The sequence below is a fragment of the Athene cunicularia genome (genome assembly GCF_003259725.1).
Source record: "Athene cunicularia isolate RWA chromosome 7 unlocalized genomic scaffold, athCun1 chr7_part1, whole genome shotgun sequence".
NCBI lineage: Eukaryota > Metazoa > Chordata > Aves > Strigiformes > Strigidae > Athene > Athene cunicularia.
Window position 1 is genome coordinate 37,912,169 of NW_020799107.1, and position 15,657 is coordinate 37,927,825.

At 43.8% G+C, this 15,657-nt stretch overlaps 1 protein-coding gene across 6 annotated transcripts in view; it reads right to left on the bottom strand.

Moving 5' to 3' along the window:
• CCDC148 (coiled-coil domain containing 148) overlaps positions 1-15,657 on the bottom strand; it is a 73,340-nt gene that overhangs the window by 27,442 nt on the left and 30,241 nt on the right. For all 6 annotated transcript variants that reach the window (XR_003398773.1, XM_026852233.1, XM_026852231.1 and 3 more), the window contains 2 exons: positions 11,337-11,475; positions 9,059-9,265 (listed from right to left, as the gene is read on the bottom strand). Coding sequence is in view for 5 of the 6 variants with exons in the window: in XM_026852233.1 (XP_026708034.1) it covers positions 9,059-9,265; positions 11,337-11,475 (346 nt within the window). In the remaining variant the exon portion in view is untranslated. The remainder of the gene's footprint in view (positions 1-9,058; positions 9,266-11,336; positions 11,476-15,657) is intronic.

Here is a 15,657-nt window from a genome sequence, read left to right on the forward strand (position 1 = left end):
TAAGGAAAGGGGGAGGGGAATGTAGAGGAAAATAAAAAATTAAAGACCTAGTCTCCCATAGAAGAACAAGGATTCACCATGGTAATTTCTATTACCATTAATAGAAGTTAAGGACATAAATTCCACTTGGGTTAATGGGATAATAAATCCCTTAGACTTAAATATTTTATAAATGGAACAGGACAATAGAAGCCTGTGTTACAAAAGTAAAACTTTTTTTTAAGCCACTACTGTTGAAGCTACCGGAAACCTTGATGTGTCACTTCTCAGTGCAGCGATGCTGTCTCTCAGATTTGGGTCCTGTCAGCAAGTTGCAAAGGTCAAAAGCTCCTGTATTGTTGGTCTTCATTAGAGCTGCTGTTTTATGAAGGTGGTAAGGAATAAGCAATCAGGCTAATATATATTTTAGAACACGTAACAAAAAGTACTTCCTTGGCAGATGACATTAGTGGTAAAGCTATTGGTAAAACTCTCCATTACTAGTAAAGATCCTGAGTTTGAGTCTGCTGTCAGAGGACTTGGGGTAATGGTTGAACTAGATGATCTTCAAGGTCTTTTCCAACCTAGATGGTTCTGTAGTTCTGAGTACTGCAAAGTAGTGCATTTCATTTAAAAAAGAGAAAGTTTTCAAACTTACTTGCATTCACCCACAATTTCTCATTACAAACCCTAAGACTTTTTGCTGGGGACCAGGGAGAAGGAAACGAATGCCTGTTGTAAAACATCTGCATTTCCAGGACAGAATTGCCACAGCTTTTCTCACACCAACACGTCAGCCTCCGCAGTGTCTGCACAGCAGCCCCACACCCCTGGCAAGCAATGCCTGGATACGCTCTTTGTAGATGGTTTGGGCACACATGAAAAGGGTGAAATCTAGAAAATGCTGGACCTGCTGGTAACATGTGCCAGTGTGCAGTAGTTTCAGCAGCTCTCAGACACGCAGAACTCACAGCACAGGTACCGGAGAACAGATTTACACTTGTGCAAGGGGCATCTCGTGGATTTCTAGACTGTCAGTTAACGATTTGTTTGCCAGGACTTTGAAATTCACAGGTAAATTTTGCCTCAACAAAGATTACACCTCCAAAGAAACGATGATGTATAGACCTGCTACTGATGTATACTTGTGACAACTGAAAATAAAAAAATACCTTGCACTAATCAAACCCACCACACATTGAAATATAAAATATTAACAGTGTTATTCTCAGAAATAAAATAAGAATAGAAAGTGTATGCTTATGTTCCTAAATGGAAAGATAATGAGACGGGTGCCTCAGGGTGTGAATACAAGAGCTTATAGAAGGGAAAAAATTCAAATGTGTACTAAGAACAGTTCCCTGGAGTCAAAAGTATTATGGGGAGAGGGGAGCTTGTCAAAGCAATGTGAAAAAGCCATCACACTTAAACTTAAGAAGTCCCAGAAAGTCCTTTTTTATAAGCATCATACCTACTGCTTTCCCTTTCTTGTGTGCCAGTAACCTTACGGACTGACATGGAAGTTCAGATTTCCAAAGTCCCTAAAGATGCTCTAGCTGCAAGTGCTGCTGCCGTGGGGGGCAGGCTGTGGGGGGAGGCCAGGGAGGGCAGCAGCCCCACGCCCGGGGACGCCTCCCTGCGCCCTGCCGTACCACGCCTCGCGCTGCCTGCCCTCAGCTTCGCGCCAAACCCCAGCACTCAAACCCCCCGCCAACACCTCCTCCCCTACACAAAAACCCAGCCCCCACGACAGCAGCCGACATCTCCCCGGGCACGGCACAGCCCAGCAGCGAGGAGGACACCGGCCTCCCCCGGGACACTCACCTGCGGGCACCAGCGAACCCGTGAAGTCACCCACGACATCGACAGGTACACCAGCAGCATCAACTGCTGCGATTAACAGGTGGCGGGATGAAGTCTCCAGCAACTTCCAACTCTCAAAACCTGTTCCTCCTTCTCTAGCCTGGGGATTCCTCTACCCTGAAAACTTCTGAGCAGCACCTGGAATCTCGCCCAGACTCCACAGGGTCTCGAATGACAAAACAGCAAATGGTACAAGCTAACAGTACTCTGCTCCCGACTCACACAGACCCGTGAGAAGTCCAGTATTAGAGCATGTGGCAGTGGAATAATTAAGAAATAATATACTTGCAAGTTTGTTTGTTGATCTCGGAAGATAATCTTGTTTTGGCTGTGATTAGTTCACATCCCTAGTGGATTTTTGACTGGTGCTCTTGAGCAGCTTGTGCTCCACAGGCTACCTCTAAGAGCTCTGCAAGAAATAACGGAGAGAAGCAAGACTACTGGTGCTAGGATTAATTTTGTTACATTAAAAAAATAATTTAAAAAAATCCACCTCTAAAAAGATTTTAATTTGAAAATCAGGAAGCTGTTAAAAGTCACTGTTTTGACCATTAACAGAACTGTAGACATTTTCTTCAGCTATAAAAGTGTTTAGATTTGAAAAAGGGATATGATAGAAAAGCCTTTGAGCATAATCCTCAGCCATAACCTGAAGAGTAAAAAGATACATTGCTCTCAGTTCGGAAACTCAGCCACAAGGTCTAGGATTGGTACCTGTAAAACTTGTGATCCAGTACAGGACCAGCTTTGGTTCCCTGGAGCTGAAAGCACGTCACATCACCTTGCTCCGCTCTTTCACAGCTTGTCCTTGTATTCCCCTCTCTTCCCTGCCAGCATTATTCAGAGCATCCTTCTGTTCTTGACAATGGGAGTGTCAACGGTTCATTAACATGTTTAACTATTACACAGGCTGAAATATTCACACACACATAACCTTAAGTAAGCCACATTTCTATTTACATCTCCTTAGCTGAAACTGCTGTCCTGTTATATCCAGCACTATCTCTCCTAGTTCCTTCTGCAGTCGTACAAAGAGCTCCTTTGATCCTTTACTACTTTTGCAAAATTTTAATGCAAATTATTTTGCTTGCCTCAGGTGCCACTTTCCTAGCTGAAGAAGGAAGGTAATTCTCCTAAAAAATTAATGCAAGCTGTCTGCTTGTCCATCCTCAAGTAATTTTGGGGATCACTGGACAATTAAAACTCAGTTTGACAGATAAATGTACATCTCATACTAAAGATCCTCCAAGCTTTGACAGAGCTAGCAGGCAGGTGTAAGGAGCAAGATATGTCTCAGGCTGAGGCACTATGTCTCCTCTGACCGGCTGAAGCTTTGGGGCGCAATGAGTTGTTCAAAGGGATGTCGGAGCTGCGAAGTCAGTGCACTGTCTCCTCCCGTGCAGGTGGCCCTGCAGTCCCCGTTGCCAAGGCCCAGGGGCTCCCGGTGAGCACGCAGCTGACAGCGTCCTGCACCCCTGAGGGAGTCAGCGCGGTTCAACAACCCGAGGGTGTGGTGCTGCGGGTGCTCCGCTCCTTCCCAGACCCCTCAGCAGCCAGGCACCGAAGGAAGCGTTTCCAAGCTCCGACACCGTCTCATCTACTGCGAGCTCATTACTGCGCTGGACCGAACCAGGAAGGCAGGTGGAAGCGCCCCCCCTGCACCCACGGGCGCAGAGCACGGCCGCTCGGGGCTGGGCTGAGGCTGGCAGTGGCCCGCGATCGCAGTGGCCCACTCCCATAACCACTGCCAAGCACCCGGCAAGCACAGCTCACGGAACCGGCACAGCTAAAGCCTGGACTGCCACTCCTCCCAGTCAGTATTTACCGAACCCCACTGGAATACAGCCCGGGATCTAGTTAACATAATGAGCATCTGGTTATTGATCTTTGTATTCTGCTAATGACTTTTTCTTAATTAACCAAGAGGACAATTATTTTTTCATTTGTAGCTTAAAATGTAGAGAATGTCTGCTGTTTTTTACACACCTCCTAAGTTTGTTTGTCACCATAACAAACTGCTGTGAACTGCACCAGGAGGTAAGAAAAATATTTGGGATGGTAACACTTTAAACCTGCCGTGTCCTTAGACAAAATATTAGGTAATTACTTGTGAGAAGATTTCAGTAAAGAGGTTGATAGATTCAGAAATAATATCATGTGATAAAACACATGTGGTATAGGAAAACGGGGGGGAAGGGAGGGGTGAAGGGAAAAGCAAGGAAAATTCGCAGAGACCACCTCTGTGTATGAGCTTCATCTGACCCCAAAGCCACGTAACTCGTCAGTGCTGTGCTGACCTCAAACCAATACATCCAGCTTTATTAACCCTGGATTAAAAACATACTACTGAATCAGATTTGGCTCATCTTTGGTGAATTTTAAAATCCTAGTTATGTGTTCACATCCACCTTAGAGAAATACTACAGCATCTGACAACTCAGGTTCACCACGTACTTCCTGAACAAGTACCTGCAATGTAAATTTAGGTGATTAAAACTTCCTCGTATTCCTCAAATCCAACAAACAAACGGGTCACCTCAGCGCTCAATAGACAATGCCTTGAAAAAGACAACTCTTCTTTTAAATATCACACTATTTAAATATTTATTTTTGAAAAAGGTTCCTGCAAAATGACCAGACCATAGTCAAAGTACTACATTTGATACCTATCCAGGCTTACCTTCTTTTTTTTTAACATTCAGTTGTAATATTTCAATGCTGATCTCCTATGGCAGCCAAATAATTCAAATCAGGGACTTCCTTGTCTATGTGCTGAATAGGGAGATGCAACTTTTTCCCCCCCTGAGTTTACTGACACTTCCTTTCTTCTCATTATAGAGGAAGAGAGAAGGAAGGCAACCTGCAACATGCTTTATATGATTTCCAACATCCCAGTTAATTCCACCTAACTCTTTTCCTTTTGAAATTAATTTATCTTAGTTTCTGCCAGGATAAGGAGTGCGAGAGTTGCTCTCCAAAATTTCAGAGTGTGTTGCAAGAGATTTTAGCACTGGAGTGGGGATTAATCCTGGAACATAAAAAGAGACAAGATTTAAGCGCAGGCAGGCACACAGCTTTATACTAAGGAAGGAAAAGCCCACTCTATGCTTCATACGCAGGGATTCAACTGTTCTTTTGTCTACTGCTGTAGGTCTTCCCTTGAGCGTCCTTTTAAAATTGTTTTACATGAAGATGGAAAGTACTGGATTATAAACATTTCAAGATAAATTCATTAGAAAAATAATGTTTAAAATGCATGCAAATACCTTGACCAGATTTCTAAATGTATTACAGCAAGTACTTCAACCCTTCAAACCCCAGCTGTGAAGCAGCACCCTACTAACCCTCTGAAAAGATGGTGCTCTCACTTCATTACTTATCTACCTTGTGACAACAGAAGAATTTGCTTCTCTGTGTTGTTTAGAATGAGGCATTTTACACAGAAAGAGAATTTTTTTGCACAGCATCTACTACAGAACCCTGACAGTGGTTAAATCCACACAGTATAAAGAATACCAAATCTTAGTGATTCCTGATTGCTCGTTCCGAGTGTAACACCCCCACCCACTCCCCCATGGTTTTGGGATTTTTTCCCCCCACAGCAAACTGAGGTTAAAGATATGTACCAGAAACATCTCCTCTGTAAGAATGTACAATATATCCTCACTAGCATTATGCATTTCACACTTTATTTCATTCTGATAACTACCATATGGCCCTTGTGATTTATTTCACCTGAGCTTCTTGAGTTGTTTCAAAGTCCTCCTTGGAGACTGAATTCTGTTAAGGACATCTTCTGTGACATGGAACAAGAATTTGACAGTCCGTTCCCCAAGTAAAAACTGCTATAAACATTAACTTCTCTGCTGCTTTACTTCTCAATTGCTATCACCTCTTATCAGTCACAAGGCCTAGAGTCTCACTGATGGCATAGTTGCTTCTAGTGCATTTAAACCAGCTCTAAATAATGTATCCCTTAGTCTGTTTGCTGTGCCTTTGGTTTGCTGTTGAGAGATTAAAAGAACTATAGAAAAGGTAGGTGAGATCATGTGGTTACTGCAGTAATTAAAAAATGCATAGCCTGTCACACATGAATATCTTCTTTCTCTTTTCCATTGCTCAATTTGTACTACAATTAGGAACAAACTGATTTTCACACACAAAGAAAAACTATTTTGAAAAACCCCACAAACTCAAAGAACATAGAATACAGACAGGTAGCCCTTTTAAATCGAGTAGAACAGGCTAAACGGTTTACTGACTGGAAGTTGAATGAACGGTGTCATATTCAGCTTTCCTCTTCTCACACTCTACCATTAACAGCTGCTTAAACAATCCACTTTGATTTTAATGTGTTTCTGCATATTTGGTCTGCAGAATGGATCTAGTGACCCTTTGCATTTCTAGAACTGCTTACATAGCTTAGTGTCTGTGTCCCCACCTTGGTTAGCAGCTGATGTAAGTCAGCACAGAAACGCTATGACTGCTCCTGAAACCCGCCGGTGCTAAACTTACTGAAATGTAAAAAACCAAGTCAATGAATGGCCAAAAAGAGAAAGTGGGAGAATAGCCCTCATCCCTGACCCCCAGGTCCACACTCAGAGAGGTTCCCTTTTCACGGCGTGTGCCGGGCCCTGGCCAGGCTGGGTGCTCCCCGTGAGCCAACTCCTGAGGCCGAGGGTCCCTTCTACCCCCAGCCCCTACCCACACTGGGGAGCCGCACGCTTCAGGAGTGCAGAAAGACAAGTCTGTAAAATGAACTGTAACTGGGTAAAGTACAAGTTTTCAAATGCATATACTCATCAAATCCAAACAAAACCCATGGATACATTCAGAATAATTTCTTTGAAAAACAGCTAGCTCCTTGCCCAATTTCAACTTCCGTCCTCTAGCCCTTTCAGCTGCAGAGCTGATCAAAACAAGGTCACAATGATATCCTCCTTTAATGAAAAAAATGTACCTTTTCATTTCTTTTTTTCTGAGAAACAGGTGAATGGGTTTTGTTCAAACGTTCAACAATTTAACAAAGCCACCTTTTGAAAAGTGCAGGCCTAATAGGTTTAAGTTTCAAACAGTTCCACATTGCTGGAAACAGGAGGTCAGAACTCAAAAAACTTTCAGACAACATTCAATGAATTAGTGAGATTCTTAAGCTACATGGAGGCCACATAAGTACTCCAACACTTGCTTGGGGTTTTTTCTTCCCCACAAAAAGTAAGAAAAAAGAAAAAAAAAGACTGAGTCATAAATTCAGTTTTGGAATAAATGGCCCTTGCACCTCTAACTGTGCAGAGAAGAGAGACACAGCAATTCCAGAAAGGCGGGTCTACGTAAAAGAAACCCAAACAAACCAAACAACTGCCCCAACTCTGGAGAACCACTCCTTACTCCACCTGGCTCCAGGGAAGCCCCCAGAGCAGTTAAAGTAGGGTAGTCCCCCACTCCCCACTGTGGGAAGCCCAGACAGTTTCTAACCCTAAAGTATTTAGATTAAAACCCTCTGATGACAGATGGCTCCAGGAACAGGAGACAGAAGGTTTTTGGTATTAGTACTATAGTGAAAAACTAGCACCAACATCAAAAATCTTCATCACAGTACAGGTTTTACTGTGTTTTTCTACTTACAGAAAACCAAAAGCAAGAGTTTAGTATTTTGCTGAAAAGTAAGGGTTCAACAGAGGTAATGCTGGTAAGGTGAGAATAATCCACCATGTATGCTGTCAGGAGTTCTGTGCAAGTGGAAATTCAGAGAGCAGATTAAACAAACCTTAACATGTCTGTCACGCCCAGAAATGTAGTTCCCTTACAAATGCATTAGGCAGCAACATCGTAGCACCTTTTTCTTGTGTCTGGGCTCCTCCCATTTTATTCTATTCTCTTACCAAAAAAACCCCAGGTGTTATTATCTTTTTTCACCTCTTAACACAGTAAATCACCTTCCAGAATACTGTGAAACCTCCATGACAAGGGCAAACAAGTTGAGATCCATTTTTTGAGGTCTTAGAAAGCATTCTTAAAAATACACAGAAGGGAAGATAGGACCTGCTGGAGCGGGGCCAGAGGAGGCCACGGAGATGCTGGGGGGGCTGGAGCACCCCTGTGAGGACAGGCTGGGAGAGTTGGGGGGTTCAGCTGGAGGAGAGAAGGCTCCGGGGAGACCTTAGAGCGGCCCCCCAGGGCTGAAAGGGGCTGTGGGAAAGGGGGGGGACTCGTCATCAGGGGGAGGGATAGGACGAGGGGGAACGGGGTTAAACTGACAGAGGGAGATTTAGATGAGATCTAAGGCAGAAATTCTCCCCTGTGAGGGGGGTGAGGCCCTGGCACAGGCTGCCCAGAGAAGCTGTGGCTGCCCCCTCCCTGGAAGGGCTCAAGGCCAGGTTGGACGGGGCTTTGGGCAACCTGGGCTGGTGGCAGGTGGCCCTGCCCGGGGCAGCGGGTGGCACTGCACGGGCTCTGAGGTCCCTTCCCGCCCAGACCACTCTGGGATCCTACGATTCATTGTTTCTCTGAGAACAGACTGGCATTAATCTAGAAATCTGGTGGTGGTGATAATGAATGGAACACTTCACTTGCACTTCTGGGGATTCTAGTGCTAAAAGCAATTATGAACTGAGTCTCAGACAGCAGAGATATCAATCCCACTTTTCTGAAGGACACACTTTTGTGATTTGCCAGTGTTACAAAGGAACCCAAGGAATTTGGTGCCAGACTTTTACTCCTGTAGCTTGCTTACAGTCTCTCATATTATAAACTGCAGAACAAATCTTGTTCTTCCAGCACTGAAATACAGTTCAAACTCTTCAAAGGTGCTCAAAATCCATCAAAATAAATGTGACTGCTGTTTCTACAGAGATTATAACCACAGTATGAAACTCATAGTAAGGTCTAAAGTGTGCTAGGTAATCAAATTCTTAATCAAGAAATGACAAACAAAGTTCAAGAGCTGGTTGTAGCACTAACAAGAATCCTCGTTGGTAATGAAACCGAGCATCTGCAAAGCCATTTGCAAGCTGAGCTTCACAACCATCCTGATCCCCGCCAACAGATTAGTTTGCTTTTTTTCCCCAACTGCCTCAAACAATTCAATCAGGCCAGTAAAACCAGGATTATGACAACTAGCTTCAGTTAGTTTTTCTTCACTTAAACACTGTAACTTCATTTTGAATTTACCAGTAAAAACCAGACTTGGATGTGGGAGATTTATAACTGAACCTACCTTTGCTTTCAGATCTGCACAGATCTCCTGCTGCTTCTGTCTGGTATTAGCCAGCAGTACTTCTGCCTCATGAGCAGCAGAGGCTTCAGCAAGAGTCATCGCTCCCTTAAGCAAAAAGGCTTTCTTAGCTTGTGCCCAATCTAATATCAAGGCTCTGCGCTGGCTCCTAATGAAGTGGTAACGATCCCGAGCTTTCTCATGAAGAACCTAAAAAAGTGTTTCAAAAAGGTTTAAAAACTATGCGTTAATAAAATAATTCTAGACATTTCTGCCAACCTCGAACGTAACTGATGTAGTTCTTGTATCGCCAGTATCTCAGAGCTCAGGGCCCGGCAGGATCCCGCCAGGAGCGCTGCGCTCTCCCGCAGCGGCAGGCGGTGGCACCAGCCCAGCTCTCCCCCAGCGGTACCATCCTGCCATCCCACCGTTCTGCTCTGAGCGACGCCTCTGCCGTGTGAATGAATCAAACGCAACAGCTCCTTCCTGCCCTCAAGTACCCAGCGCAAGCAGGTCCCTTCCGTACATCCCCAGAGAAATCGAGCACTTTCAGCAACATGGGGCTCTTTGTAGCAAATGAAGATCTACAGCTCCAGCAGCTGTAGGAACTCACTACAGATCAGGAGCAGCTTCACTTTTTCTTTCCTAGCAGGAAGTCTGGATATGGATTTTTAGCTTGCCAGGCAGCATATTGCCACCACCAATGTCACCACCTAACAAAAATGATCAGTGTTCACTCCTACACACACCTTCTTTGGCCCTGTTCAGTGAGGTCCCCCAGGACACTGGGGCTTGCAGCTGTGGCAGAGCAGTAACAGGTAAGGCTGCACAGGCGGAGACAGTAGAGTCTTGGGCCTGTCTTAAATCCCCCAAAACACAGGTTACAAGGACGAGGGAGGTTCTAGAGATGGCTGGCTGCTCACGGGTGTCAAGGGGACCACTCTTGGTGCTGATTTCCAGGCTTTTGGCAGGGGACGGGGGATGCTGACTCGCCTGGTGCCTAGCCCACAGATATTGCTGTCCACTCGTAGCTGGAGGAAGATAAAGTGGCACCAAAACCTCTGGAGCTTCTCTTTGGCCAAACGCACATAGGCTACTGCATCCGCGGTTCACAGCACCTTGGCTGCTGCCACAAACCCAGGTGAGCCTCGCCAGCAAGGTCCTAAAGCTGGGACACTCAGAAACAAGAAATAGGGTGGAAAGTTTGCAGCTCTGCGCCCAGCCCTCTCTGACAAGCCACGCAGTGCTCGCCCACTGATCCATCCCTCGGAGGGAAGGAGGCAGAGGAGGTCAGAGTTCAGTACTCTAACGGGACACGGATGCTCGAAGAATATAGATTCTTAGTGGTGTTTTAGTATTCCTGTATTTGTCACACATATGCATACTAAGAGATGGCAATTCAATGCACAATTGTGATTTTTAAATTCAGAACTTTTAAAACTAAAACAAACCTTCAAAGAATTAGGGATACCCACTGATACCCATTAGTAACGGCTCTGCTTAAAATATACCTACATTGTACAAAGCATGTAATTATTTGGCCCAGCTCTCACAGGCAAAAGTTCTGAAATCCATAAGAACTTTATTTTTGGTGAAACTATGCTAATTATCAGTATCATTTCACTGTCACTCCTTTGCACTAGGCGCTCCTCAAACACAAGCACATAGATGGTCTAAAAATACATACAGGGATAAAAAAAGACTCCTACTTTACTTAAGACATCGCAAAGTGTTCTGGCCTTGAAATGGGTTTCTCTATTAGCTGCTATGTGCTTATTCACTGTGGAGTGTAAGAGGAATCAGCAATCAATTTGAAAGGCATTACGCATGTAAAAATAGCCTCTCCCCGAGAGCAGGAGATAACTTTCCACTCTTCCTGCTATGTATGTGCCACAGACCAATTAAAATAACTATTCCTAGACAGCGCGACAATGCCATCCATCCTCATCAAAAATAAAAATACCAAGAGAAGCAGAATAGCATGATATAACTGTGAAACTGTACAGCAAAAGCAATGCTAACAAACTCATTTTGTGAATCTGGCTGGAAGAGTATGTGGAACGATAAAATCTCCACAGTGCTTATTGTGAGGAAGTGGCAGGTTTTCAAGTTTGTGCATTTCGAGGACAGGGACATCCCTTCTTCACTGTGCAGAATAAAATTTATAATTAAGAAATTTTAAAATAAAAAAACTTTTATAAACATTCTTTAATACAAATGTTCACTACAGGATTTATGTAAGAATTTATAGAAGTGATCTAATTTTTAAAACACCACTGACCAGATCACGCCTGGACTTGTGAGGAAGGTATCTCTGCAGCACGTCGAGGTACAAAGTCCTCCTCCTCTGAAGATCCCTTGGGTACTGACTGGTAACAGTCTGAAAAACCCACTGATCTTCTTCCTTCCATTCAATGTTCCTACAGAAATGCAAGACAGTCATCTCCAGTATAACTTAATACCTGAAGAGGAGGAGTTTGGTTCTAGTTTATTTTTAAAGACCCAACCTCTCCATGGGCTCACAATCCTCAACCTGTAAACTCGATGTTGGATCAGAGCTGAGAAATTTAGATTCACTTTAATGAAACAAAGCAAACCTCTATTGCTTTTCTAATGTGACCGTTTATTGTGCCATCATTCGAGTGAGTTGTTCCTTCACTAACCTGTTTTTTTACTGGGGAATGACATTGTTTTTCTCAAATATGTTACATTGATGAATAGCCACATCACAGAGAAAATACAATGTGAAAAAGGAAGATGATGAACAGTCTCTATCACTGACTAAATAAATGATCAAAATGAAATGCATGAAGTGATAACACTTGTATGTAGCTAAATGCAGAACTAGCTTAAAAACAAACTTCTGACAGCCATAACCTCACCAGCAAGGCCTAAGACACACAATTTTTTAAAACAGGAGGTGGAATAGTCAGTATGCATCCATGTATTTCAGAAAACTAGAGTACCAAGAAGTAACAAAACTACAGCAGAGCACCACAGGTTTAGATTTCGTAGATTAGATTTTACCCTCAACCTGCACTCTTGGCCTTGAAGGGATTAACATCAGGCTTTTACTGTCAGCATTGGTTATGCGCTGCAGCAGAGTCACACCAAAAGGTCTCTCCAGCCCAGTGACCTGTTTTCAAAAGTGACTAAAAGCCCAGGGAAAATTAAAAGGCAGCAATCACATGAGTCTACCCCCCAACAAATTCCTGCAGCCCCCAGCTGGTTGCAGCCCTCGGACCTCCCGAGCCAGCAGCGGTGTCCTGGTATTTAACAGCACTGTGCTCAGCAGGACGTTAGCACAACTTCATCCTTACCCAGCAGAAATACCAGCTATTTAAAAAATGAGTTTTGTGAGATGCTTATATGCAATTAATATTAAACTAGATTTTACAATAAGATCTAGCATTATCTCTAAAGACAGCATAGTGGACACAAGTATTAAAAAAATAAATACATCTACGTAATCCAGTTTAGCACAGCTGTTTTTAAAACCCATTGTGCAGTGAAGCCGCAGTGTATTACCACCACTGTACAGTATCGTGGGACACTGAAGGAGGGAACAAGAACATATCCCTAGAAATGGAAAGCCTCACCTACAGACATCTCTCAAGAACGCAAAGACACAATATCCCCTTTCAACAAACCGCCGTGGCAGTAATATCCTGTCAGGCAGGGGAACCCAATCCCTTGATCACACCATTTCATCTTTTCCCTCTCTACCAGCACTTGCTGCTGCTGCATGCTTTGCTGCAGAGCTGGCACAGATCTGGACTAAGCTTCTCTAACCTTCCCTTACCTAAAGGCATTTATTTTACAGTTTTCTTCAGGCAGAATAATGGGCTTTATTCTTACCCTTATGGTCTTAAGAAAGATTTAACCTTCACCCATCTTTCTGGAGACAGCTAGTGATCAGAGGTTCTTTCCTACCCGCTTCAATTCTTCATCCTCTGACTTTCATGAAACAAAAATGATTCTTAGCTTACTATAACATTTTCAGCACAGAATCGTTATTCCAGGATCAGAATGGTGGCAACTCAAGGGTAACCAAATATGGGGAAACACTAAAATTACTATTCCTTGGTCATCAACACCTTGTTTCCTGCACCCTACCTTTTCTGTATTTTGTTTTTATTTGAATCAATGTTAAAAGTTACTCTTGCCTTTTATGCAGACAGGATCACATTGAAGATGGTCAGGTACGGAGAAATCACACCCCTCCTCCTTCAGTAAACCCCAGTAACATTGTCATGACCATTAGTGCTGCAAACACAGCAGAACAGGGAGCTATGCAGTAATGACGTTTGTATTGCATACACAGAGATTCCGGTCACAAAATGTTTTTTGTAGGAAAAGATGAAGCACTAACTCTTAGCTGGCACACTGTGGTAGTGCTTTTGAGTAGCTTATCTATCTATCTATCTATCTATCTATCTATCTATCTATCTATCTATCTATCAGTGGAGTAAAATGAAAGCGACATGTGGAAAATTATCTTTAAAAAGACTGAAGTGTCCGCAGGTAGCAGTATCACGCCACAGGGCAAAGAACATACACTGACACTTTAGTCCTTGCTTTTCCGCACAAGAGAAGGGTTCACGACCTGCATTTGTTGGCAGCTCTAGAATAATTCACAAAACGTAGCCAATAAAAACGAGAATCCAACAGCATCCCAACTTGTGGCGCAAAGCGTGGCAAGGAGCAGCGGGCCGGCGGCGGGGCACGGACCGTGCAGGCACGGGGCACGGACCTGCCCCTCCTCGAGGCCACCCGCCCCCGGTCACACGGGGCCACGTGTTGCAGCGCAAGTTCAGGCAGCAAAGCTCCTCACCACAGTGCAGGTACAAGTTCAGGACTAGGAATACTACAGGCGTAATCCCAACTTGGGGACTCATTAGTGGGCGAAAATTAATAAAGTTGTGGAAGGAGACAGCTTCCCCTCCACCAGCTTACACGAGATAGACATGCAATATTCATACCTTCCACCTATTTCCCTTTCTCATTAACTGCATGAAATATTTGGCAAACTATTTCTAGGACCCAGCTGTTTGCTACTAAATCCAGCCATCATGAAAAGAGATGGAGGTGGCTTTGAAATGGAGGAGAGAAAAGCTCTAGCTCCTGGAAAAAGTTTATTTGCAGCTACCGAGCAAATGTTGGAGGCAACATAAAAAGTGAAATCACATTAGCAAAAGCAGAACAACAAGGGAAGTGTTTCTGTATGGGTGAGTGCTTACACCCCCCATGCCAGACAATGAGCACGGGTGTCTGAGGTGAGGGATTTTTCATACACCAAGTATAGAGAAGAAAGAGCGCCCCAGAAAGTGAAATGGGGCTAAGGAATCCTTCAAAGAGGGAAGGGCTGCAGTAATATCCCCTTCACGCTGCAGGTTCTGATCAGCAGACCCAGTTCTCCAAAGACCAGAGTCCCCGAGCTTTGGCACAGAGGGGTACTGGGGAGATGTGCTACTTCTGCAACACCTAAACGTCTTGCAACTGCTCCTCAGAAATTAATGTTTGAAACTCCTCCCTTCTCTCTAGAGGGAGCTTTTCTATGAAATCAGTTCATTTATTAATTTTAGAATTTCTGTGTCATAATTTGATATTCTGAGGTATAGGCTTTCTGAAGAATAATTTTAATTAATTAATTATTCTTTGTTATGTTTAAATCTCTTCCACTTCCACTGTTCCTACTGATGCTGAACTGAGTATAAAATTTTTTTTTTCTTACAGGAACACCTAGCATTCTTGTCTTTCCAGCCCTAAAACTTGTTTCTTATAAGAACCACCATAAAACCCTGCTAGCCTTCACTCGGAGGGAGTACCAGCCATCCTAAGAGAGTGTTCTCTAGCTTACAGGTTGGATTTTGAACTACCTCTTGTAATTTCTGAGAGAAATCACTAATCCTCTTCTGCTAGTCCTTGGTATGGTGCCATTTGAGCATGTTATTTTAGTAATGAGACAGCTCTAAGAGCTGACATTCTCTTTTGGAACAATCCACCTTAGATATTTTGGATCACACAGGTTTGTGAACAAATACTGGTCTTCTGTCTACAAGAAGAGTAAGGCAGAGTAAGATACATTTTGGCCAGGAAACATTATACCCTGAACTTGAGAGCAGGGAAGAGCACAGATTCTGCGGGCCCTCTCCTCTGCCTCCAGCACACAGGGACAGACACACCAGCTGCTGCCTCAGCTTCTGCCTCCAACACCTCACACAGCTCTGGAGGTTCCCTCCAACTTGCGTGTTCCTCCACGGGCCAGCTCACAACAGATCTCTACACTACTCAAGGTGGAGAAATTAAGGTTCATGGAAGATACTCAGGAGCAATCAGCTGTAGCTATAGCTACACGTAGTTTATTGTAAGTAGGGACAAACTGACTGCCAATGCCTTGGTTTGTCAGCTGTGCCAAAACTTGTCAGCTGTGCTGAGATCTTGTCAGCTGTGTGAAAAAAAAAAAAAAAAAAAAAAGCAGCATGATCCAGCCCAGTGTGTTCGTAAGCATTGAAGGCATGGAGAATTTCAAAATAGCCTGCCTGATTGAATTCAAGATGTCACTTCATTTACACTTTTGTAGAATTCCAGAAAGGGAGATC